At 40.9% G+C, this 27,721-nt stretch overlaps 1 protein-coding gene across 2 annotated transcripts in view; it reads left to right on the forward strand.

Moving 5' to 3' along the window:
• Positions 1–27,721, forward strand: part of LOC126195409 (gastrula zinc finger protein XlCGF57.1-like) — a 135,243-nt gene that overhangs the window by 83,706 nt on the left and 23,816 nt on the right. For both annotated transcript variants that reach the window (XM_049934006.1, XM_049934007.1), the window contains exons 8-10: positions 15,720–15,838; positions 15,922–16,078; positions 24,559–24,668. In XM_049934006.1, the coding sequence (XP_049789963.1) occupies positions 15,720–15,838; positions 15,922–16,078; positions 24,559–24,668 (386 nt within the window). The remainder of the gene's footprint in view (positions 1–15,719; positions 15,839–15,921; positions 16,079–24,558; positions 24,669–27,721) is intronic.

Below are 27,721 nucleotides of genomic sequence, written 5' to 3' on the forward strand. Positions count from 1 at the left end.
TGACCACAAAATATTGTGATAGTCATGTAGCTATGAGTTATCTGTTGATAACCATATATGTACACTCTACAAAAGCACCTACACCTTAACAGCAACAGAAAAAATTATTTTGTAGAGCAGCCATGATGGTAAAATGAGCATCAAGCTATGAATATGTAAAACTTATATAAAAATATGTCTAAAAATAAAGATACAACTAAGAAATCAGTGAAGATATTTAAAAAGGTTAATAGCATGCTTCTGGGTGTTTGCCAAATTGTGACTGTTGGTGTTGTGGGAGTGGTCTTCACTCCTAAGAGTGATTTGGTGCAGCTCTCTATGCTACTGTATCCTGTGCAAGTATCTTCATCACCAAATAACTACAATAACCTACACTGTTCTGAATCTGCTTACTGTATTCATTTCTTTGTCTCCCACTACAGTTTCTACTCCCCACACTTCATTGGTGAGTCCTTGATGTCTCAGAATTTCTTTTCTCCCCAGTTCTGTGCAGTACCTCATCATTAGTTACGTGATCTACCCCTCTAATCATCAGCATTCTTCTGTAACACCACATTTCAAAAGCTTCTATTCTCTTCTTGTCTAAACTGTTTATCGTCCATGTTTCACTTCCATACATGGCAACACTCTATACAAATACTTTCAGGAAAGACTTTTGACACATCTATACTTGATGTTAACAAATTTCCCTTCTTCAGAAACGCTTTTCTTGCATTTGAAAGTCTACATTCTCTCCACTTTGGCCATCATCAGGTATTTTGCTGCACAAATAACAAAAAGACATCTACTACTCAGTGTCTCATTTCCTAATCTAATTCCCTCAGCAATACCTGATTTAATTCTATACGTATAATGGAATGTAGTCAAATTAGGTCAAGTGATGCTGAGGGAATTAGATTAGGAAATGAGACACTTAAAGTAGTCAAGGAGTTTTGCAATTTGGGGAGCAAAATAACAGATGATAGTCAAAGTAGAGAGGATATAAAATGTAGACTGGCAATGGCAAGGAAAGCCTTTCTGAAGAAGAGAAATTTGTTAGCATCTAGTATAGATTTAAGTGTCAGGAAGTCGTTTCTGAAAGTATTTGTATGGAGTGTAGCCATGTATGGAAGTGAAACATGGACGATAACTAGTTTGGACAGGAAGAGAATAGAAGCTTTCAAAATGTGGTGCTACAGAAGAATGCTGAAGATTAAATGGATAGATCACATAACTAATGAGGAGGTATTGAATAGAATTGGGGAGAAGAGGAGTTTGTGGCACAATTTGACTAGAAGAAGGGATCGGTTAGTAGGACATGTTCCGAGGCATCAAGGGATCACCAATTTAGTACTGGAGGGCAGCATGGAGGGTAAAAATCATAGAGGGAGACCAAGAGATGAATACACTAAGCAGATTCAGAAGGATGTAGGCTGCAGTAGGTACTGGGAGATGAAGCTTGCACAGGATAGAGTAGCATGGAGAGCTGCATCAAACCAGTCTCAGGACTGAAGACCACAACAACAACAACAACAACTACAACTCTTATAAGTGCAATCTGGTTTCTGTGTAACTTGTAAATAGCCTTTTGCTCTCTGTATTTTACCCCAGATACTTTCAGAATTTTAAAGAGAGTATTCCAGTTAGCATTGTCAAAAGCTTTCTCTTAAGTTCACAAATGCTATAAACATAGGTTCGCTGTTTCTTAACCTATTTTCTGCGAGAATTTGTAGGGTCTGTATTGCCTCGCATGTTCCTACATTTCTCCGGAATCCAAATTGATCTTCCCTGTAGTTGGCTTCTGCCAGTTTCTCCATTCTTCTGTAAATAACGTGTTAGTATTTTGCATCCAAGACTTCTTCAATGGATAGTTCACCTGTCAGCACCTGCTTTGTTTGGGATTGGAATTACGATATTCTTCTTGAAGTATGAGGTTACTTTGCCTGTGACATACATCTTGCACACTAGGTGGAAAAGTTTTGTCATGGCTGGCTGTCTGAAAGCTATCAGTAGTTCTGAAGGAGTGTCATCTACTCCTGAAGTCTTGTTTCAACTTGGGTCTTTCAGTGCTCTGTCAAATTCTTCACACAGTATCATGTCTCCCTTCTCATCTTCATCTACATCCTCTAAATACTCCTTCCATCTTTCAGCTTTCCCTTTTTTGCTTAGAACTGGTTTTCCATCTGATCTCTTGGTATTCATACAGCTGCTTCTGTTTTCTCCAAAAGCCTCTGTAAGTTTGCTAGAGACAATATCTGTCTTTCCACTAGTGATACATGTTTCTAACTCCTTACATTTGTCCTCCAGCCATTCCTGCTTGCCAATTTGCACTTTGTGTCGATCTCTTCTTTTGACACTTGTATTCCCTTTCACATGCTTCATTTACTGCATTTTTATTTCTCCTTTCATCAGTTAATTAAGTTCAATATCTCCTGTATTATCCAGGCGTTTCTACTAGACCTTGTTTTTTTACTTATTTGATCCTGTGCTGTATTCACTATTTCATCTCTCAAAGCCACCCATTTGTCTTCTACTGTGTGCCTTTTCCCTCTTCAAGTCAGTTGTTACCTTGTGTTTGCCCTGAAACTCTCAACAACCTCTGCATCTTTCAACTTTATCAGGTCCCACCTTCTAAATTTTGTACCTTTTTGCAGTTTCTGCAGTTTTAGTCTATTGCTTCAATTTAATGTGCAGTATTTAGATGACAGACCCAACCGTTTTTGTGAGGTACTGTGAGTTTTTCTGGTAAGTGTACTCACCTTGTGGACTCCAACCAGACTGTGAACTATTGTTGAACTCACAACCTATATACGGCCACCTTTGACTCCCAGCATCCTTCAATATTCTTTCGTTTTTTGGAGCGCACACTTCTGTTCAATGGAACACAACGTCCCTCAGTTCTTTCCAACTCTGGTGAATTTGGTGGCTGATGAGATCGTAATAAATTGATTGTCGCACTGCAAGTGGTATTTAAATTGAAACCACTGTCCGTGTTTATTAGTTTTCTGAAATCCTTATTTCAGTAGACTCTTTAATTATGCTGTCCCACAAACTTTATATTTGCATCACGATACTGGTTTTACAGTATTTCATTTCATAATTGTAATCAAGGCAGTGTTCGCTGAAAGCTGATTTGCTTGGTGGTTATTGTCAGGTATGTTGCTAATGTTCCTTGCATCTCTCCTTGACTGTTCTAATAGTCTGTCCCATGTACAGGGTGTCCAGAAAAGGGCTCCCTGATTTCAAAATTAAATATCTCGAAAACAAAGATCGATAGAAGAATGCAGTAAACGGTATGTTTATTGTGAAAGCTGTAAGAAGTTTATACAGCAGTTTGAAATAATAGTTACAAAAGCTGCTAACAGATGGCGCTGTACACTGTACAGCTCATATCAGCATACATAAGTGAAATAATCGTATGAAAACAATCTTTGCAAACATTCACATCACACTGTTTTCAAAATGTTCACCATTGGCACTACAGAGGTGGCGCAAATGAAGAATGAAATTCGCCATCACATTTTGTAGTGTCTCAACCGAAATGGATTCACATGCCACAGAGATCGCCAATCCAAGCTCGTCCAGCGTGGCGGGATGCTTCGGGTAGACCATGTCTTTCACTGCGCCCCACAAAAAAAAGTCATAGGGAGTCAAATCCGGCGAATATGGAGGCCAATCCATGCCTGCACCAGTAAATTTGGGATATTCCAAAGCAATGATTCCCAAAGTATTCCTCAAGAAAGCGAAACACTTGTTCGGTCCGATGTGGTCGGGCTCCATCTTGCATAAACCATTCAGTACCTGGTTGATCCTCTAACGCTTGCTGTGTGGCAACAAATTGTTCCAAAATTGCAACGTAACGTGCACCAGTGACCGTTTCTCGAATGAAAAAAGGGCCAATAATGCCTCTGCTGTATACTGCAGCCCACAGAGTAACTTTAGGAGAATACAGGGGTTTTGATTCACACCAATATGGCTTTTTGGAACCCCAAAATCGCCAGTTCTGCTTATTCACATATCCATTCAGGTGGAAGTGTGCCTCATCTGTAAACCAGATGCAGCCAACGTCAAATCCTTCACTATCAATCATTGTGAGCATCTGATTAGCAAAGGCAACCCTTTGTTGCACAGCTCCTACGGGTATGACCTGGTGCGTTTGAATTTTGAATGGAAACGTGTAGGCTCTCTCTCAGTATTTTCTGTGTGCTGGAACGCTTCCAACCAGTCTCAGGTGCAATTCTACGGACGGATGACATTGGACTTCGCTGAATAATTCCAGAAACTGTGGCGATGTTTTTAGGCGTAACTGCGGTTTGCTTGTGGCCAACATGCCCCACTAGATCATCAGTTACACTGCCTGTTTGTTGAAATTTTGCTGAAGAGCGTACAAATGGTTTTCGCATTGGGTCCTTTTGGAACATTAAATTGTGCTTGAAAACTTCGCCTTGTTGCTGTTGGACTCTCTTCTAACCTGTGGTACTCTAGCACCAGAAAAACGCGCTGTTCAATGGAGTACATGGTTTTAATCTCTTCCTTCAGTACGCTAACCTCCTTTCACGTTTCAGTAGTGGAACTGATCGCTCTGGGCTTCAGATCACTATTTATACTAGGCATTATGTATGGGGATCACAGCGCCATCTGTTAGAAGTTTTTGTACTATTATTTCAAACTGCTGTATAAACTTCTTACAGTTTTCACAATAAACATACCATTTACTGCATTCCTCTATTGATCTTTGTTTTCGAGATATTTAATTTTGTAATCAGGGAGTCCTTTTCTGGACACCCTGTAAGACGTGCCACATTCACATGGAATGCGCCCCTTCCCCCCGGGGGCTTGCCACTCTTTGGCGAGTCTGTGCTTGCCTTCCACAGGTCCTTAGCCTTAGTAACATCTTTTCCCTTCCATGCTGCATGTCTGTCCTTTTGCTATTCCTTTTCCCCTCCCTTGGGGAACATGTCTGGGGTGTTTTTGAGAATATGTTCCGCATTTTACAATCTCACCACGGTTTTTGCTTTTTTCCTTTCTTCTTTTACCTTCTCCTATCCTTCCTTTGCTTCTGCGTTTGAAGCTCCTCTTTTTCTTCTTCCTCCCTGTGCCCTCCTGAAGGCTGGCTCACATGTCTGACACTTAACAGGTGGTTGCGTAATGCATAATTCCCAGCCCCGCGACGACAGGTAGGGTTTGCATGTGACCCTGGAACAAGCCAGGCCCAGAGAGAGGTGATTGCCTGGAGCCCTATTCTGTATCGTTCATACCGATTGGTGCAGTAGGTTAACCTCGGTAGTTACGTCACTTTTGGTTCTTTATCTGAAGTTCCTATTCAGTAAGCTTCTGAAATCTGCCACCGATCGGTCTTCCTGCCAATTTTTCAACACTTATACCGAGAGGTTTTTGGATTTCAGTGTGGCCCTCTCGTTTGGTTTGGTGTGGTTTATTTACACCTAGAATTTGTTATTTTAAACATATTGAGCAGTTTTAGCTTCAGAATTAGTGATTGTGTCACTGAAGAATCACAAGGATGCATCCAGGTGGAAAGTGAGTTCATAACAGATTATTTACCTCTGTTAGAAATATGGTTTGTATTGTTACTGTGAATGATTATAACATAGAAAAATAGTTTTGGTCAACATTCTCACAAAATACTTGCTATTTTTGTGCAATTAAGAGTTTAAAAAGTCATTATATTTCAAAAGTTTGGCTTTGCTTACGTATATCACGTGAGTGATAGCTGAAATTACTAGTGACTTCATGTACTTTTTTCTGCAAATGGTTTACTTATTAATTATCAAAACACATTTAAAACTTTTAAGTAACAATGCAAAAGAATTTTGTGAAGCCTGATAGAGGAAACCTCCCAAAATTTCATGCATATACAGCTCACGCCATCATTCGGCAATGAAGTCAGCCTGCATCTTTCAGGAGTGTTACGTGGAATATAGCGCCGAAGGCATGCGAGTTGTAATAGTGAAGTTGATAATGCAACTAACTGCTGTCTCGAAGGTCATAGGTTCTCATACCCCATGATACCAAAACATTTTATTTCCCTCTTCGTGTTTGTAACACTTTCTCAGACTTCGTTCATCGTCAAAGTTAAGCATTTTTCTGAAATATTCGTTATTTACACATAAGAGTGCACCTTCTCAGTAATGAATATCTTTGATTTTGTGACTTCCATTTGTTTAAGAAATGAATGTTGAAAGTGCTGTGCGTGAAACAACTGACAGTGAAATTTATATTTTTTCTTGTCACATATAATTCACCATTCTTTCTGGATACGTAGAGATTACCAAGAGTGTGGTCAGACAGGAATCTAACTAAGATCACATCTTAAATTACTGGAAATGAAACTAGCAGCAAGCGTCTTTGTACTCTAGCTTGTCACAAGTATTTATCTGTGATCGAATCCTTAACAACAGTGGACAGAGTTGAAAGATTCCCGCCACAATATTTTCAGACTATAGCACCATATATGAAACTTTGTGATTCATCAGACGCATGTTATAATCTAAATGAACTTCTATAGCTGCACTCGCCACATGCTCTTGAAAAGTCGAGTTTTTAAATTTTGTTTTTATGAACCAAATTGTTGATTTATCATATAGACAAGTAGGCTGCTTCATCATTTGGATCTCTAGGAGAGAGTTACAACCACATTCTATGCATATTTTTATTCTATAACACTCTCTTAAACAATTTTTTGAGTTCGTGGAGATGTGTTCTGTCTATGCAACTAACAGAAGGCAGTTCGTTTCATGCCATACATGTTTCACTTCTCTTATTTGTGAAGCACATTCCAAAACGTTACATCCAAAACAAAATGTTGATGTGAATGAGAATAAAATGACATAATGTGACATTTATGATAGTTTCCAGAACACAATCAATATTCTATCACTATAATGCATTCATGGAAGCACATGGTCAGCGAAATTTGGACAGTATTACATACTCTAACCACACTTTTCACCACTGTGAAGAATAGCGTGCCTGTGTCGGCTGCTAGCTGCTTCGTTTTCATGCCGCTGTGGCGCTGCAGTGTGCATGCGTGTATCTGAAGCATATTGATTTTGGTTGGTTGGCGCGAGGAGAACTGACAGCAGCATTTTGGTTCTTTAGGACCGTTCAAATGCTTACAGAATAATGTTGGGGCTCTCCTTTGAAAACAAGACTGTTCGGTGCGCTCGCGTACCGAACCAATCGGCAAAATGGCAGAAAGATACAGAATAGTGTCCCTGAGCTGCTACCTTTCCAAATTGTCGATTGGTCCATCTGTCTGGTGTTCAGGAGGTGTGACCTGAGGTGTGAACAATCACTTAAGATGGGTGAGCCTCTATGATGGGGGACTCCTTGTTGGGAGGAGCGCACCATCGGAGATGCTGGCATCATGAGATATTTTCTCATAATGAGCCAATCATCATCTTCGCAGTCCACATCTACCCAACATAAAACTGAATGAAGATCCCGATTCAAAGACCCTCTCAGCTGCACCACAGTTCCTCGTGGTTTCACGTACTGGAGGCGGTCAGTCCTTTGCAACGGTAAATCCATTTCTTATTCAGGAAGGTATTGATGCAATTGCCGGTGCTGTGAAATCCTGCTCTCACTTACGCAATGGCAATTTGCTTTTGGAGACGACTACCGATTCTCAAGCACAACAACTGTTTGCCACTTTGCTTCTCCATGGCTATCCTGTTTTGCGTCGAGGCCCACAGAAACCTGAATACTTCCTGTGTTTTTTTTTTTACACTAGGCTGCTTGATGGTCTGATTGTTGAATTGAAATGTACCTCCCAGATTAGGGTGTTCTTGCCATCCATTGGGTGATGAAAAAGGGAGATGCATTCTTAGTGCCCACATGCACTCATTTTGTCATCTTTGGTAGAGTTGTGCTTCCGTCCAAGATCAAAGTAGGCTAAGTATCACAGGTCGACCGTACATTCTGAACCCAATGTGCTGCTACCAGTGCCATCATTTAAACCTCAACCAGATGTCTTGTCGATGCCTGACCAAACGTGTAACCTGTGGTAGGGGTGCGCAAGAGGGTGATTGTCTGCCTCCTTCTCCCCGCTGTATCAATTGCAATAGCGACCATGCTGCCTCCTCTCAAGATTGTCCCGTGTATCTCGATGAGCGGACCATCCAGGAGATCCAGGTAAAGGAAAAAGTGCCTTACCCGGCTGCTCGCAAGTTACTGGCTAGTCACAAACAGTGCGTTCTACCATCTGGCACTTATGGTACTGTTCTTGCTACATCTTGCTCCATGAAGAACATGGCCACGTGAACATGCGACATCAAATTCAGCACTGTGTTTGTGAAATTGCCCAGTGTCATGGTAGCATTGCTATGTTCTCCTCCAGCTTTGCAACAAGCCATCAAATATTTGCCTCCCGGGACAAAGTCACCTGCTACACAATTGGCAGGCCAAAAAGGACAGAAGGAATACTTTTGCAAAGACTACCTACGTCCCTCCAGCCAACATACATCTGAGTCTTCCTCAGCCAACCAGAAAGGCTTCAGGAAGTCAAACAAAGGCAAATGGTCTTCTCCTTCGCCAACTTGGAGATCCTTTTTGACGGTGTCGCTACGTGATACTTTTGCCTAACGGACCTCCATGTTGCTGGTGCGCATCGCCAACCATTTTTCTGCCATGCACTCTGCAGATCGACAGAAGGAGAACGCCAATGCCTCTGTAGATCTGATGGAGCAGGAGCCTCCAGCCTCTGTGCCCTGTAGTAGTGAGTCTTTGAAAGCTGGCACTTGGCAGCCACCGAGGTGACACCCCTTCCATTTTTTTCCCACTTGCCGTTCCTCATTATGACTCTCCTTCAGTGGAATGTTTGTGGATTTTGATCAAACAAAGAGGATTTATGACTGGTCTTAGAATCACAGCTTCTGATTGTTCTCTGCTCTCAGGAAATAAAATTGCGTTCTCATGACTGCTTTGAGCTCTTGAATTGTTTCCTGATCCATTTTGACCTTCACCCCAAGGATGGCATTCCATCTCATGGGGAGTCATGCTGCTCACACGGGATGACATTTATAGTCAACCCATCTCCCAGACTAGCCGCCTTCAAGCAGTTGCATTTCACATTTTTCTTCCTCATTTGACCTTTTCCCTTTGTACTGTTTACATTCCTCCGTCATTTGATTTTACCAGGGCAGACTTCCTCCAGCTTATTGGGCAGCTACCTCTTTCTGCTGCCCAGTGACTTTAATACGCACTATCCCATTTGGGGTTTTCCTGGAACCTGTCCAAGAGGTGCCCTCTTTGCTGATCTTATCACTGAACTTAACCTCCTCTGCCTTAACACAGGAGCATCCATGTTCCTCTCAGACTCCATGCACATCTACTCCCATTTTGACGTATCCTTCTGCAATGCCCAGCTACTGGAGGCTTTACTCGTCCCTGGCGACCTTTGATGAACACGATTTCTCCAGTTGTGATCAGGTAGAATATCTTACAAACATTATCTTTAGCGCCGCAGAATGTGCCATTACTCGCACTTCCTCTTTACCATGCCGTGTCCCAGTCCTCTTTGTGGATTGAGGCATGCTGTGACACAATTTGTGTGCAGAGATGTGCTCCCTCAAATGTTTAACCGTCGTCCCATGATGGCAAACTGCATTCATTATAAACAGTTGCGTGCAGAGTATCGTCGCATTCTTTGGGATAGCAAAAAAGCTAGCTGGGTTTCATTCAGTAGTTCTTTTAACAGTTCCACTCCCTCTTCCGTCATGTGGACCAACCTCCTGTAGCTCTCTGGGACAAGACCCATTCCTGAATTTCTGGTCTGACGGTATCTGATGATGTCATAGTGGACCTAATTGCTATCTCCAACACCTTGGGTCACCATTTTGCAGAGATTTCAAGCTCCTCCCTCTATCACCTTGCCTTCCTCCATCGAAAACGAGCAAAGGAGACTCGGGCGATATTCTTCTGTTCTCAGAATCATGAGTGCTGCAATGCCACCTTTACTATGAGGGAGCTAGATCATGCTCTCACTTCATCCTGACCCTCCGCCCCAGGGGCAGACGATGTTTACGTTCTGATGTTGCAGCACCTTTCTCTTGTGGACAAGCACTTTCTACTTCATGCGTAAAATGGCATCTGCGCAGAGGGCATGTTTCACAGATGCTGGTGTGAAGCCACTGTCATACCCATACCTAAGCCCCATAAGGACAAACGTCCTCCTTCTAGCTGCTGCCCCATTTCTCTCGCCATGATTGATGCCCAGCTGGTATGGTGGCTCGAGTCTTGCAATTTACTAACCACTGCAGAGTGTGGTTTTTTAGCGTGCTGTTCTGCAGTTGACCATATTGTCATTGTCCACCCATGTTATGAATGGTTTTCTGTGGAAATCCCAGACTGTTGCTGTGTTCTTTGATTTGGAGAAAGCCTACGACATCTGCTGAAGGACTGGTACCCTCTGTAATATCTACACATGGGGCTTCCGAGGCCGCATGTTTCATTTCCTTGAGGAATTTGTAAAAGACCGAGTTTTCAAGGTACGTGTGGATTCTGCCTTGTCTGACACCTTTATCCAGGAAAACGGTGTTCCTTAGGATTCTGTCCAGAGCTTTTTCCTCTTTGCTATGGCCATTAACCCTGTGATGGCCTGTCTTCCGCCGGGCATATCCGGCTCCCTTTTTGTTCATGGTTTTGCCACGTATTGCAGTTCTCCATGGACTTGTCTCATTGAGTGGTGTCTTCAGCAATGCCTCAATTTTCTTTACTTATGGAGTATCGACAACTGCTTGTGTTTTTCCACTGAAAAAACTGTTTGTATGAATTTCTGGCTGCGCGGTTGGTTTCTTCCACCATCTTTACCTCTTGGGCCTGTAGCTCTTCTGTTCATTGAAACTACGAAATTCCTGGGGCTCATGCTCGATAGGAAACTTTCCTGGTCCTCCCACATCTCTTACCAAGCAGCCTGCTGTATGCGGTCCCTCAGTGTCCTGTCCCATCAGTGGTACTTCCTGGGGAGCAGATCAATCCACCCTCCTGCATTTGTACCGGTCCTTTGTCCGTTCGAAACTAGACTATGGGTGTTTCGTTCATGCATCTGTACGTGCGTCCCTCTTACACTGTCTCAATAATACTCACCATCATGGCATCCATTTGGCCACTGGCGTCTTTTACACTAGCCTGGTTGAGTGCCTGTATGCAGAAGCTGTCGAATTACTGTTGTCCTACCGCAGTGACTTTCTCCTCAGCAGGTATGCAAGACCGTGGTGTCTCGTATGCTTTTCTCATTGGCACTGATGTTTTTCAGTATTGGCTTCCAGAACACTGCTCAGTGTTCACAGTATAGCTCTTCACCCTGTATCAAGCCACACAGTACATCTGGCAACACAGGCTTTTCAATAGGGTCATCCACTCATTCTCTCAGTGCCCTTCAAAGCCTCTGTGAGCTGTACACCATCCATCCCTTAGTGCAACGGGTCCAGGAAAGTTGTCATTTGCTCACTCTTGATGGGACCACTGTGATGTTTATGTGGGTTCCTGATCATGTCGGTCTGACAGGAAACGAGGCCATTGACACTGCCACCAAGGCTGCAGTCCTCGTACTTCAGCCCGCTAGTTCTTACATTCCTTTTAATGATCTCTGTGTTGCCATATGTCAACAGGTGGTGTCACTTTGGCATCACCACTGGTCCTCCCTTTATGGGAACATGCTCTGGGTTATTAAGCCTCTCCCAGCGGCTTGGAAAACCTCCTCTCAGCCCGACGAGATAATTTTAGATAGGTTGCATATCGGGCACTGTCTTTTTGTTAAGTGGTGCTCCCCCACCACTTTGTGCTCCTTGTGCTCAGCCTTAGATGGTCAGCCATTTCCTGACGGAATGCCCCTTTTTTAACCACTTACGTTGTTATTTGTGTTTGCCTTCTGATTTATCAACCGTTTTATTGAACGACACACAGGCTTTTGACCACGTTTTACTTTTTAACCGTCGTAGCAATATGGTGAAGCCCATTTAATTTTTAATTCAGGACCTCCGTTTCTCTATGGCGTATTTTATAGAGCTTTCTCCACATCCATGTTTATAGCTGTCTCCTCCTCTGTCGATTGGGATTAACGTGTTGTCATTTTTAACTCCTCTCTTTGTCTTCGTGTTCTACAGTTTTGACATGGGAGCGTACGACCCTAGTTGGTTTTGGACCCTAAAACAAAACAAAGCACAACACATGGAATGTGATACACACCAAGCTTTCAGAGACCTGGATCATCTTTAAATTTACAAAGAATAATTTTTATCTTAGTTGAAGGGAACAAAAGACACTGGATGCCATGTTTCGATAGAGGTGTACTGCCTATCAGGATAGGTGAGGACAGATGTAAGGAACATCAGTGACATACCCATCTAAAACAACAAATCAAATTGGCTGTCACTGAGCACCACATCAAATTTAGCCATGAAAGGAAATATGGTGAGACCAATATTGTGGTCCATACACAAAGTTTCTGGATTCACGTAATTTAGGAGTCTCAAAATAAAGAGGTCAAGAGGTCAGGAAAACTGTGTGTGTGTGTGTGTGTTGGAAGTCAAAATGGGCTGTAAATCTTGTTGTCCATCTTACCAGTACTATAAACAATAAACATGACTGTAAATGAAGCTGAATATTAAAATTAAAAAAGATCATAATTTTTGTATATTTTTAGTGGAAAAATATAGATTTTAAAGTAACCGAATAGACGGATTTAGAGCAATTAATCTTAAAACTTTAAATACTAAATGTGCTACATAAATCATATACGAGGATTGACTGAAAAGTAATGCCTCCACCTTCGTAACTCTTCAACAGTTGGTAGCGTTGGTATGCGGCAGGTACTGGCTTGTTTCGTAGCCTCTTCTCTACAACTCCAGTTGGCAGGAAGCCTTAGCATTGAACGGTTGTGTTGTTATCGTGTAAAGTATGGAACCCTGCTTGGACAGTCGGTCAGTGCAATTTAAGCAACATGCAGTCACTGAATTCTTGACAGCAGAAGGTGTCACCCCACAAGAGATTCATCGGAGAATGACAGCAGTTTAGTCATTGTGTTGATGTGAGTGTTGTGTGTCGTTGGGCAAGTAATTGTAAAGATGTTGAGGCGGGAACATCTGACCTACATGACAAACAAAGAGTGGACGTCATGTGACAGCAACCACCGTGTTTCACAAGCTAAATGTTGACAGATTGATTCAGCATGATCGTCGTATCACTCAGAGAAATCAGAAGCACAATCGGCATTTCACAAGAACATGTGGGTCACATTATTGCTTTGCTTGGCTTTTGAAAGATCTGTGCATGCTGGGTACCCCAGATGCTGACTCCTGAAATGAAAGCACACAGACTTGAAATTTGCAAGGAACTCCTCTCGCTTTATGAGAATGAAGGTGATGCTTTTCTCCATTCAATTGTGACAGGAGACAAAACGGGGGTACACCATTACGACCCGGAGACGGAATGCCAGTCTATGGAATTTCAACACAAAGACTCGCCCCAGAAAAAGAAATTCAAGACACAGCTCTCAACTGGAAAGATCATGGCCACAGTGTTCTGGGATGCGATAGTGTTATCCACGTTGATTTCCTTGATTGTGAACAACAGTAAATTCAGAGCATTACATCACAATGCTGCGAACTCTGAAACGACGGCTACCAAGGGTCCGAAAGGAAAAGGGAAATGTTTTCCTGTGGCATGACAGTGCCAAACCACACACTTAACGTGCCACCACAGCAGAACTTCAGAGACTGAATCTCACCACCGTGCGGCATCATCCATACAGTCCAGATTTAGCACCGTCTGACTTCCATCTGTTCCCAATAATGAAAGACTATCAGTGGGGACATCATTATGCTTCTGATGAAGATGTTGAGAGAACTGTGCGACTGTGGTTGAGGAAACAGTATGTTGACTTCTTCCATGACGGTGTCAGAAAACTTGTTTGTCTTTGGCAGAAATGTATCCAATTGGCTGGTGACCATGTGGAAATGTGAATATTGGTACTTAAAGATCACATTCTAAGGATTATTTCTGTGTTTGATTTATTAAAATATTACCATCCAAACCCAATTAATGAAAGTGGAGGCATTACTTTTCATTCAACCCTCATACAATATAATTAAACAACTTCTTATTCAGTTCTTATAAAGCTTCTCTTTTTTATATACTTGGATATTTAGTGAATCTTGGCAGTTTTTTGATTATTTCAGTATACTCAAAACATGAGAATGTTCTTAGTATACGGTCCAGTAACATTAATGTGACCACCACCTATGTTCAATGTCGAAGTGTAGTAAACACTCACAGATGTCATGTGGCAGCACTAAAAGTGGTAGGTGTATAAAGTATGTTGTGGGGGATGTGGGAATCAGGGCAGTCATTGTTGTAATGCAGAAATGAAGCAATTTATGTGATGTCCTATCACGTCGGCTTTTGGGCCAAGGTTTGGAAGCATTTCTGAAACAGTTAAGTCTGTAAACTGTTCCCATGCTGCCAAGGTTATAGTATACCATGGATGGCAAAATAACACTATCCAGAACTGGTGCCGAGGCAACTTTGGTGCACCACAGACCATAGATGACAGCGGTGAATGACAGCTGCATAGATGTGTACAGGCAGCTGTTGAGCAGCTAACTGCCCAGGTGCACCAAGGGGCTACAAACGGTTTCTCCTCAATGACCACCATTCAGCCAATGTTGCTGTGTGTGAGCCTACGCTGCAGGCACTTGGTTCATGCACTCATGCTGACTGCTTTTCATCGGTGGCCAAGGCTGCAATTTGCACACCAATACCGCAACTTTACATCCACTGAGTTGTGACAGGTGGCCTTTCCAAATGGATCACGTTTTATGCTCCACTAGACAGATGGTACAAACACTTTCACAATTGTTGGAAGGTTCCAGACTGGAGGAGGGAGTTTTATGGTCTGGGGGATGTTTTTGTGATATTCCGTGGGTGATCTCGTGATTCTGGAAGGCATAATGGATCAGCACAAGTATGCATGTTGCCTTGGGGACCATGTACGTTACTACATGCATGTGTTTTCCCTTGGCACAATGGCATCTACCAGCAGGACAATGCAGTGTGTCACATGTCGCAGTATGTGTGCTTGGTTTGAAGAGCACTTGAGTTTACCATACTCCCTTGGCTACCAAACTTGCTAGATTCAAATCAAATTGAGAATCTTTGTGCCCACATCGATTGAGCTGTTCATGCCATTGATCCTCAACTGAGAAACCTGGTGCAGCCTGCCATGGCACTACAGTTGGCATACCTCCACATCCATTTCTGTACCTTACAGAACCTCATTGACACACTTCCTGTACATCTTGCAGTGGTCTGCACTGAAAAAGGTGGCTATTCGGGCATTTGACAGGTGGCCACATTAATGTGACTGGAATGTGTATACAAAATCAGTTTTTGGTCATTTCTGATGGTTCATTTGCTGAACCATTTTTGGAAACTGGTTTTTACTTTAATCAGTTGACATAGGATGATCCAGACAAAGAATTAGGGACAGCTGTTTGGTGGTGTTACTGTAAATCACATCTGGGAAAGTAATTCAGATTCACATGTAAAAGAAAAACTTATAAATGATAGCAGTGTCATTCACTAGCCAAAATTTCATATTTGACTGAATGTTTACAGCTACTATTTTTATTTGATTTGTAACAGCAGTTAATGCGGAATCTTTATCAGAAATATGTATGTCATGAAGAGAAAACATTATGTTTATTTCTTTTGTTTGACAGGTCTGAAACCCTACTCATGTACACGGTGTCAGAAAACATTTAGTAGAAAATATCATTTAGAGAGACACGTTTCACAAACAGGCTGTGATGGGAAGTCAAGGACTAATTTTCCATGTCAGGTAATTGTAGTTGACCTAAACTTTGTATTTATTCATCATATCGCATTATAAGTTTCTTTACAATTTTTATGTCTATTACTCAGGTGTGTGGGCGAATGTTCAGCCGCAAAGATAATTTGAGGCAGCATCTACGTGCTCATGCAGGTCAGGTGATACGCAAGAAGACTTACACTTGTGAACATTGTCATCGAGAGTTCCAGGGTGCTACACTCTTGCAGGTTCATTTGAGGACCCATACAGGTTAGCAAAGTAATTTGAAATTTGTGTGTTCAAATTTCTATTAAGATCTTGCCCATAACTTCAATGTCTTCCTTTCTATATGGGATAAGAATATTTGAAGAAATATTCCAACCAGATGTGTTAACTGTGTAGTCAATAAAATAATTTCTAACCATTGGTTAATATTATAATATCTAAAATATAACTAAAGGACCTTCTTGTGTATTACAAAAATGCTGTATCAGAAATGTGTGTTTTTTAAAAATTTATGAATCTGTAATACATTTTTGAGTAATACCTCTCATCAGAAACACCATGCTTTATGGCACCATTATGATTTTCAGTTTTGACAATTAACTTGTCACTTTTCATTTGATTTACAGTGAATGTTTGTGCATGTGCATTGATAGTCCCTCACTTGTATTTAAAGATTAAATCATGTTAGCATTAACACTACTGATAGTCATCTGTAAAATTACAAGAAGGTGGCAGAATGTTGTTTAATTTATAGTTAATTTGGTTATTGTTTTGGAAATAGAACCTGTATTTACTTACTATTCACACATTATGTAAATGTTTACTAGACTAATGGGTAAACATTATGTTTGGCTGCAATTTTCTTACATTGAAACTTTCCTATATACAACAGTATCACCTGTGAACAGTGTTCTGAAGCTTTCAGATGCTCATTTGTGTATTTCATGTACAGCAACACACTTAAAACACTCCTTTATGGTACTCCCAAAATTACTTTTATATATGAAGATGTTACTCCATTAAAAACAACATTTTTATGTCTGTGAGGAAATCCTGAATTCAGTCACAAAGCTGATCCAGTGTTTCATAAGCTGTTGTTTTGTTCACTAGGCCACAATGTGAAACTACGTCTATATCTTCTGGAAGCCAAGGAATGTGGGATCAACAACACACACACACACACACACACACACACGAAAGCACAACTCACTCACAGATGACTACTGTCTCTGGCCACTGGAGACAGTGGTCATTTGTGTGTTACTTGTGCTTGTGTGAAAATATATATAGGTGTGCGTTTTCTATTTCGGAAAATGATCTTTCGGCCACAACCTTATATGTATAGCAATCTCTTTGTTGTACATCTCTGTGACTCTACATCTTATATGTATGGTGAGTAGCGATCTATCTTTCTCATTATATTGTTGTAGGGCAGTGTGATGGACAATGGTTGATTGGACTTGTTATGTTATTGAATAATCTTACAGGCCCCTAATATCTAGAATATCTTATAAATCAGCTTCCAGCAATATTGGAAGAGGTTCTTTTGGCTATGAGGGTGTATGTTCTTCCAGCATGTTGGACCCCTGCACATTCTAGTCATCAGGTGAAATATTTATAAATCTAAAATACCTTGGAAGATGGATCCACAGAATGATGATGTTTGTTGGCCACCCAGCTACCTGGATATTACTCCTTTCTTTCTTTCTTTCTTTTTTTTCCTGGGAGAGTGGTTGAAACATGAACTCTACAAATAAAAAGTACACACAAGAGATGAAATGATAATGCAGATCATGAATAGGGCTGCCCCCCATAAGTAACTCCAGAATCACCTTAGCAGAGCTACAGTAGACGCGGTGGTATCAAGAGAATTTCCAAGTCCACTGACATTGGATGTGCAATTTATGATTAACACAATTATTTGCATTTTCTTAACACCTTTTCTGAGTATTTGTTTGAGTTGAATTTTAACAGCTGGATCTCTGTAACCAATAAATAGTGAAGACATGGTATATATGGAATGTTTTATTCAAATTAGCCTATACTATCACAACCTTAAAAAAAATTACTGTTTACCACAGGCATACCATTTCAGTGCTGTGCAGTGAGTGAAAACAGAAACCATTTTATTATTATATTCAGTGAACCAATTTTGGAAGACTGAATTCAATATTTGGCTTTCTCTCTCTCTGTCATCTTCAGTTTTGATGCCAATATAATTACTGAGCAGCTGTGTAGATAATTTTGATCCGAGCTTTCTTTGCAGCTTTCTTACTAGCAGCTGTATAAACATCAATACTTAAACACTGCAGGCAGAGGGCCAAATGAGAGCCCCACATTATGTTGATGGCCCCCCATTAGCAGCTCATATTAATCTATGATTAAAATATGCAGGAGAAGTTATCCAACCCAGAGAATTACACCGGGTGAAGACATAACATCTAAATTATAAACAATCAATAAAATGATATGGAATAGATATAACAAAAATCGTTATCTGAAAATGCAAAACAGATGTAGAACACTATAATGAAGCATGGTTATACAAAGCATTGTACAAACTAGAAATATTGATTATTGGAGGTGGATTGGTACTCAAAGAAATAACTTAAGAAATAGAAACACAATGATTCACTCTGCACTGCACAAGGAAACCAAGCAAGCTGGCTCAGTGATAAACATTACATTCAGGAGGATTGGGGTTCAGATCTCTGTCCACCTACACATGTGTAGGTGTTTGGCAATTTCTCTGCATCGCTTAAGGCAAGTGCACCTGGAAGTAACACGGAGCTGAAATATGAGAGTTAAGTTTCAGAGCTCCCATATAACACTAACAGAAATGTGTAGCTCAAAGATGCAAACAAAATGTCTCAAAGATGAAAACAAAATGATATAGCAAGGTTGGGAACAGGGTGTTGGACATTGTTGCTGTAGGCAGTTTCTTTCTCAACTGTTTTGAGTGAAATACTCGTAATTGTCACGCCAATGTCAAAAGCTAGACAAACTTTGCATATTACTTCATAGATCACTTGCGTTTCATTGCAGCCTGCCCTCACCTTGATGATATTTTTGTATTGCATTTGACACATTTAGAACAAATTTTCCATATCATAAGTGTCTGTACACTTTTCATTCATTAATTCACAAACTGTTTTCTGTAAATCTTCATTCTGAAGGAAAGCCTTCTAGGATGTGGAAGAAATCAAGAGACATTAATAGACAGGAGCAGCCAGTACCAGATGATGTGGCAACACTAGCAGATAATGCAATGACAGCAATTAAATGTACAGAAAGCCTCAGGGAATGTGCTGAAAGAGTTGATCTCTAAATATCCTTCCAAAAAAACCAGGTACATCTGCTCAAAACATCCTGTTCAAGAACTACTCACAAAATATGGACAAATCGAGAGAGAGTTCTGTACTTCTAGTACTTAAGTGAAATATGTGAACCTTATGGGAATGAAAATGGCACAAAAAATTGAATGTAAAAAACAAGGATCTTATGGTGAACTCTAAAACAAAGAAATATATGTCCATACATAGAAAAATTGGGCACTATTTAGAGTTATCAAGCCTGAAGTGTTGTATGCTAGCAAAACCTGTGCACTTTACAGAGAAGGTGATCTGGAAGGTATCCTAAAAGAAGAACAAAATTCTAAATAAGATACTTGGGCTCCAAAACAACAAAAACTGGATACAGACATAAGAAAAAGGAGATTGAAATTTTATTGGCATCTCCACCAAGTTCCGACAAGAAAAGGCTGAATCTCATACAACTCGGACACTATTTATGACTGATTATCATTGTATTGTTCTTTAGAGTATATAGCCATTGTCTGCAAATAGTCTGAACAGTGATATGAATACATTAAATTATCATTTTATTGTTCTTTAGGACTTTATAGCCATTGGTCTGGCAATAGTCTGAACCATAATATGAAAACATTAAATTAGTTTGTGGGTGGAGGATGTACATAGAACAACTCAAAGCCATACCCTGGATCCCGCAACTCAAAAATAATTTAGTATAGGCTCATGTAAATCAGGGACAAAGAGGACTTGAGAAGGAAAAAAAAACCCACAGGAAAAAGAAATGAGAGCTGCTTGGAAACTCTGAAGACTGAACCATAATACCTTTGTGTGATCCAATAAGGTCCAGTCACACATAATGATGATGATGATGATGATGATGATGATGATATGAATAATAATAATAACCAATTGAAACTAGTACTAGCCCACTCATATTCTTAATTTCAGCAATGAAAGTATATTGTTATGTCAATAGATTTTCTGCGCTTGTGGACTGGGTGTTGTGTTGTCCTCATCATCATTTCATCCTCACCACCGGCACGCAAGTCGCCCAGTGTGGCATCGACTGAAATAAGACTTGCACTCGGTGACCGAATTTCCCCTGATGGGGCCTCCCTGCCAACAATGCCATATGATCATTTCATTATTTTTTTGATGCAATTGTATTGTTTAATGCTGCAAGTGGGTCATTAGTGTGCTGTAACACTTGCATGGGGCTTCGTTAGTTAACATTAGTGTTAACTGAAATTTACATCCTTGAATTAAAATATTCAGGAAAATGATAATCATTTTGAAGAATAAAATTATTTTTTATAAGGGCTTCCTGTAATGTTTTGTTTGTTTTTAGTTATTCCCATATCCCCTGATGAAAGAAAAATATATAAGCTTAACATATATTTTTCTTTCTTACTATTTGTATTATGATAGTCAGTGGTAAATAGCTGCCTGAGTTTTATGAGGACAATTCTCTTGTCCAGTAAGATGTGTTTTGCTTTCTGTGGCTCTTCTAACATACTGTATTAATGTTGTCATTAAATACAAGATACAGTCCTTTATAATTTGTGTTGTCAGTTTAATCCTCGAGCGGGCACGACATTTTTGATAACACGAGTGGGCATGAGACATATCTGGTACACATGTAATGAATAGCTGTTGTTATGTTACCAAGAGAAACATGGATGAGCAGAATCATAGTTTAATCCTAGTTTTATTACACAATGATAAAATAAACTTACATCGTATGAGCTAAATTACTGTTTAATTAAACAATAAAGAAACAAACATTCATTATATTATTCTGTAGCTCCGTGCAAGTGTTACTGCACACTAATGACCAACTTGAAGCATTAAGCAGTACAGCTGCATCAAAAAAATAATGAAACGATCGAACCCAGGCCCACCTGCATGGAAGCCAAGCACGTTACCACCCAGCTAAGCAGGTGGACACAGTTGTCAGATCCCTGTCAACTGGTTACACGATTGCTAATAATCTCGTAGATAACTGACTATCACTGTGGGATTGTGCTGCCACCTTGGAAGTGGGGTCATTTTCTTGCACAGCTCGTAATTTTTTCCTCACATAGCTCGCTGTTTATTTTATGTTACTGCTGATCACGTGGACATATCACAATACAACTCCTCACTGCGTTAGATGAAACTGTAATGAAGGAACAGGTAAAGGCTCACAATTGTGAAACAGCAATGGAATGGTACGAAACAACTTTTTTGTGATTGGCGCACTTTATACATACGCACGCCCACTTGAGGATTAGAGGTGTTGCTCTAACAACATTTCTTGGGTGCTGGTTAGTAAAAATGCTATAAACATCAATGTTAAAAAGCAGAAAATACAATAAAGACAATATTATGAAAAGGATAGATTGATACTCGCCATATAGTGGAGGTGTTGAGTCACAGACAGGCACAACAAAAGACTGATAAATATGTGAGCTTTCAGCCTGAAAGGCCTTCTTCTGACGTAGACAAAAAAAAAAAAAAAAAAAAAAAAAAAAAAAAAAAAAAAAAAAAAAAAAAACCACACACACACACACACACACACACACACACACACACATATATATATATATATATATATATATTCATGCAAACACAACTCAACTGTACATGATCACTGTTTCTCACTGCTGAGCCCAGACTGTGAGGAACTGCTTATGATGGGAGAAGCGGTCTGGGTGATGGGGCTAAGGAAGTGGCTTGGAGAGCAGGGGGAGGGATAGCAAGGTAGGGGGAACAGTAAAGTGCCGTTTATGGAGCATACAGTGATGTGGTGGTGAGAGTGGTAGGATAGCTACGTGCAGATGAGAGGTTAGATGGAGGGCAGGAGTAGTCTGGGGAGGTGGGGGCGGTGAAGAGAACAGAAAAGAAGAGAAATAAAAATACTGTGGGTGTGTTGGTGCGATACAAGGCTGTGTAGTGCTGTAGTGGAACAGGGGAGGGGATATATAGATGAAGGACAGTGATTAAAGAAGGTTGAGGCATGGGGGTTACGGGAACATAGGCTATACTGCAGTGAGAGTTCTCAGCTTCGCAGTTCAGAGAAGCAAATGCTAGTAGGAGGGATTCAGATGCCGCAGGTTGTGAAACAGTCATTGAAGTGAAGAACAGTGTTGGGCAGTGTGCTCAGCAACTGAGTGGTTCAGCTGTTTCTTGCCGACAGTTTGTTGATGGCCATTCATGTGTACAGTGGACAGACAGCTTGTTGGTTGTGATGCCCATGTAGAACACAGCACAGTGGTTGCGGCTTACCTTTTGGATCACATGACTAGTTTCACAGATAGCCCTGCATTTTATAAGATGCTTGTGACCGGACTGGAGTACGTGGTGGTGGTAGGATGTGCGAGGACAAGTCTTGCATGTAGGTCTATTACAGGGATATGAGCCATGTGGCAAGGGGTTGGGAGCAGGAGTAGAGTAGGGATAGACGAGGATGTTGTGTATGTTCAGTGGGCGGCGGAACATCACTTTGGGAGGGGAGCATAGAATAGTGCGTAAGAAGTTCCTCATTTCAGGGCACGACAACAGATAGTCAAAACCCTGGTGTAGAATGTGATTCAATTGCTCCACTTCTGGGTGGTACTGAGTTGTGAGGGAATGCTCCTTAATAGCTGGATGGTGGGACTTTGGGAGGTGGTGGGTGATGACTGGAGAGATAAGGCACGGCAGGTCTGTTTCTGTACAAGGTTTGGAGGGTAATTTGAGTCTGTGAATGGCTCAATGAGACACTTGGTATGTTTTGAGATGGATTGCTCGTCACTACAGATGCAAAGGCCATGGGTAGCTAGGCTGTATGGAAGGGACTCCTTGGTATGGAATGGATGGCAGCTGTTGAAGTGGAGATATTGCTGGTTGTTGGTAGATTTGATATGGACAGAGGTACTAATGTAGCCATCTTTGAGTTGGAGATCAACATCAAGAAGGTGTCTTGTTGGTTTGAAGGGGATCAGGTGAAGCAAATTGGGGAGATTATGTTGAGTTGTGGAGGAATGTGGATTGGTTGTCTTCACCCTTGGTCCAGACCATGAAGATGTCATCAATAAATCTGAAGGAGGTGAGGGATTTGAGATTCTGGGTGGTTAGGAAGAATTCCTCAATGGTGCATGAATACGTTGGCATAGGATGGTGCCATACAGGTGCCCATTGCTGTACCAAGGATTTTTTTATAGGTGATGTCTTTAAAGGTGAAGTAATTGTGGGTGAGGATATAGTTGGTCTTGGTGACCAGGTAGGAGGTTGTAGTTTTAAAATACATTGGGCATTGGGAAATGTAGTGTTCAGTAGCAGAGCAAGGCCATGGGCATTAGGGATGTTAGTGTAAAGGGAGGTGACATCAATAGTGACGAGCAGGGCACCGTGTGGTAAAGAAACAGGTACTGTGGAGAGTCCGTGGAGGAAATGGTTAGTGTCTTTTATATAGTGGGTAGATTGTGGGTAATAGGCTGAAGGTGTTGGTCTATAAGAGCAGAGATTCTCTCTGTGGTGGCACAGTAACTGGATACAATGGGGTGTCCTAGGTAGTCGGGTTTATGGAATTAGGAAGCATGTAGAAGGTAGGAGTGTGGGAAGTGGTAGGGATGAGGAGATGTATAGACTCCAGAGAGAGGTTCTGGGATGGGCTTGAGGATTTGAGGAAAGACTGGAGATCATAAAACTTCCTGGCAGATTAAAACTGTGTGCCCGACCGAGACTCGAACTCGGGACCTTTGCCTTTCGCGGGCAAGTGCTCTACCATCTGAGCTACCGAAGCACGACTCACGTCCGGTCCTCACAGCTTTACTTCTGCCAGTACCTTGTCTCCTACCTTCCAAACTTTTCAGAAGCTCTTCTGCAAACCTTGCAGAACTAGCACTCCTGAAAGAAAGGATACTGCGGAGACATGGCTTAGCCACAGCCCGGGGGATGTTTCCAGAATGAGATTTTCACTCTGCAGTGGAGTGTGCGCTGATATGAAAATTCCTGGCAGATTAAAACTGTGTGCCCGACCGAAACTCGAACTCGGGACCTTTGCCTTTCGCGGGCAAGTGCTCTACCATCTGAGCTGTGAGGACCGGGCGTGAGTCGTGCTTCGGTAGCTCAGATGGTAGAGCACTTGCCCGCGAAAGGCAAAGGTCCCGAGTTTGAGTCTCGGTTGGGCACACAGTTTTAATCTGCCAGGAAGTTTCATATCAGCGCACACTCCGCTGCAGAGTGAAAATCTCATTCTGGAAACTGGAGATCATGTTGGATTTCTGGAATTTGGTCTGTTGGTGGACAATTCTAACAACTGGATGAATCCTTTCACCAGATAATCCTTACAGATAAAAACCAGAGATAACTTTTAATTTTTTGTTAGGAAAATTGTGACTTTTCACATCTCGAAACAGTAGATTATCATGTGGAAGTTGTGAATTTTGAAAAGGATTCTTTTCTTTTAAGGTGAGAGGCCATATGCATGTGATCTCTGCCCAAAGAGATTTCCTTCAAGTGGTGCAATGAAGAAACATCGACGGATGCACACAGGCGAGCGGCCTTATGAATGCAAGGAGGTAAGTGAAAATGAATAAGTACTAAAATTCTAGTTTGAAATTAGGAGTTTCTGTGCTGGAGCTGGAAATATATTAGAAAAAAATTGATAGTAAAGTGTTATTATTAACAGAAGAGTGGAAAAAGCATCTGCAACACCAAGGCTAGACCAGTATACAAAAAGTATATATCACCACCAAGAAATGACTGTGTAATGTGACAGAGGTTATCAAACTTTTGGAGTACTGAAACCATGCAGCAGCTATTTGCTGAAGAGATACCCCATGAGTCCAAAAAATGTTGAGACTGAATTAATAAAAAATAGAGAAACGTTAAGATAGTTCTTTTAATGCTTCAGGTATCCTATATATCTCCACCCCCGACTTGAATACAATGCACAGAAAGTTCATACAAACAAGTGACCATCAAAAAGTCCTTCTTTGTGATGTTATTCAACTGGTGCTTCACGTTTGTTTGAATGTTGGTTATGTCATGAAAACGTTGACCCTTCATGTGAATTTCTGTACTTTGCCTTTTTGTAGTAGGTTCATATAGATAACACTATGTTACATCACCCGTGATGATTTTTTCCAGAAAAGAATTGTTGCATTTTGCACATCAGTCAATTTCCGACACGTGTCCATGCGTTTTTGTTTGGAAGTCCAGGTGTGTGAGACAAACTTTGCAGACACTTTTCTCCAAAACATTCTGGAGGAGTACCTTGAACTTGATTTAGAGATGTTGCTTTCATTGCAATTTGTGGCATAACAATGTTGGCAAGCTGATGTCACCTGTCCACTACTTAACAGCGCCTGCTCCGAAACATCTGGTTGAATGCGTGTCTGTTGTTTACAGTTAGTAGTTCAAGGTGCCACCACAGTTACGGTGTGGACATTGCTTATACGCCAGGGATAAAATCAGTCTCAGAACTTTTTAGATGGTTAGTGTATGTACTATGAACCATTGGAGGAATAACATACAAGTTTCAAACACAAGATGATTTACAGAGAGGTGAAATTAAAGTACGTGTAAAAGTGAAAATAATAATCTTCTTCCTCAGAGAGGGAAGGGGGCTATGTTGGGAAGATTAGAAAGCAGCTGCAGACCACTTGTACCCCAGGATGAAGGGGACTCCAACTGTTGTGAGGAAGAGAGAAACAAACATTTTTTGTTTTATGAAATACATTAGAACTTAACTTTAAAAAAAAGTAATTTAGTCAATTAAGGTAAAGGAATTCTTCACAACTGTTTCTCTGAAGCCAGCTTGTTCTATCATCAGCTGCAGCCTATTAGTAAAATTTCTGAAATGGTCTGACGAGCAAAGCTGATCATACCACACATCTTGTCTTGTGGAATATTTAAATACGTAAAATTTTTGAAGTAAAAAATTGAAATAATCCAGAAAAAAAGTAAATTATAACTATCATATGCTCTTTTTGTCTTATGCCTAACTGCCCAGACTGTACATATTAATGTTAGTACTATTTACAAATGATACCCATGATTAATTACTGTTATACAAATAATATAATCTTTCTTCTAATAAAAAAGAGAGCTTTCATTAATAGTACATAATAAAGATCTCTATTCACAGTATGTTCTACAGCTACACCACCTCCCTAATTGTGCCAAAACATGTTTGTAGAATACACATACAAATTTGACACTAAATACACTTTTGGGTGGTGGTGATTTTTAAAATTGTTATAATTTCTGCCGTTTCATATACTGCACAGTCATAAATAATAAATAACTTCACTCCTTGCTGCCCTAGCACTTATTAATGGTATATTCTGGATGGTGCCCATCTTTTCACTTTTGCCTGTCATGATGTCAGCTTTATGCTGTCATTGTGTTGCAATATACACAATGCACCATGAAGGAGTTATTCAAATTGGTCACAAAACAATATTCATACATGTATCGAAGGAAAATGCAAAATCTTAAACATTTGGCAGCTGATGGATGAATCTGTGATGCTGCAGCTGGCAAGGATAGCAAACAGGGGACATGTCAATATCAGGCCATAAAGTCTTTGCGAAATTCATTCCGTGCACTCAGTTGGACAGGAACTATGCCCTGTAGACCAACGTGTGAACAATATACACAGTTGTCAGTGTTTGAGAGAGGACGTGTATTTGGGCTCAAAGAAGATAGTTGAAATAATCAGCGAATTGTTCGATATTTAAATAGGAGTGATGTCACAATGACTTTGCCAGGAACACGAGGTGTGACAATAAAGTAATGAGACTGATGTGAAAAAAAAAAATGTTGCATACCGTTTTAGTCAAGTTTAGTGTTGTCTCCTTCAAAGTAGTACCCTTCTGATTGCACTCACTTTTTCCAGCACTTCTGCCAATTGATGGAAACATTTCTGGAACTCATCTTCTGTAATATTCTCCAAGACCCTCGTCACAGCTTTTTGGACATCTTGTGTTGTTTGAAAATGGTATCCCTTGACTGCCGTTTTGACTCTTGGAAATAGAAAAAGTCACACGGAGCGATATCTGGTGAATAAGGTGGCTGTGGTAGTACTGAAATTTGTTTTGAGGGTAAAATATTGCTGTACTGACAGAGCAGTATGGGATGGCACATTATCGTGGTGCAGAATCCAGTTATCAGCAAAGCTGGCACGGACACGAAGAACTCTTTTTACGAAGTCTTTCTAAAATTTCTTTGAGTAATATTGGTTAACTGTTTGTCCAGGAGGCACCCACTCCTTATGAACAATTCCCTTGGAATCAAAGAAGCACACAAGCATGCATTTCACTTTTGACTTTGACATACAAGCTTTCTTTGGTCCGGGTACTCCCTTTGAGCACCATTGTGAACTTTGGTGTTTTATCTCCTCTCCAAAAGCCTTCTGAAGCTTACGTTAATCTATTACAGCACAACTCACGACACAGCAGTTGCATCGATGTGCCGCTTGGACTAGAAGCATCTTATAGACCAAGATATTGTGCCTACGCAAGCCTGCAGGCTTGCCATGTCTTGCAAAGAAAATCAGTCTCATTACTTTATTGTCGCACCTCGTAGGTGAACCATGGCCGAACACACCCTGAAGAGAGACAATAGA

The sequence above is a fragment of the Schistocerca nitens genome, chromosome 7 (genome assembly GCF_023898315.1).
Source record: "Schistocerca nitens isolate TAMUIC-IGC-003100 chromosome 7, iqSchNite1.1, whole genome shotgun sequence".
NCBI classification, from domain to species: Eukaryota; Metazoa; Arthropoda; class Insecta; order Orthoptera; family Acrididae; genus Schistocerca; species Schistocerca nitens.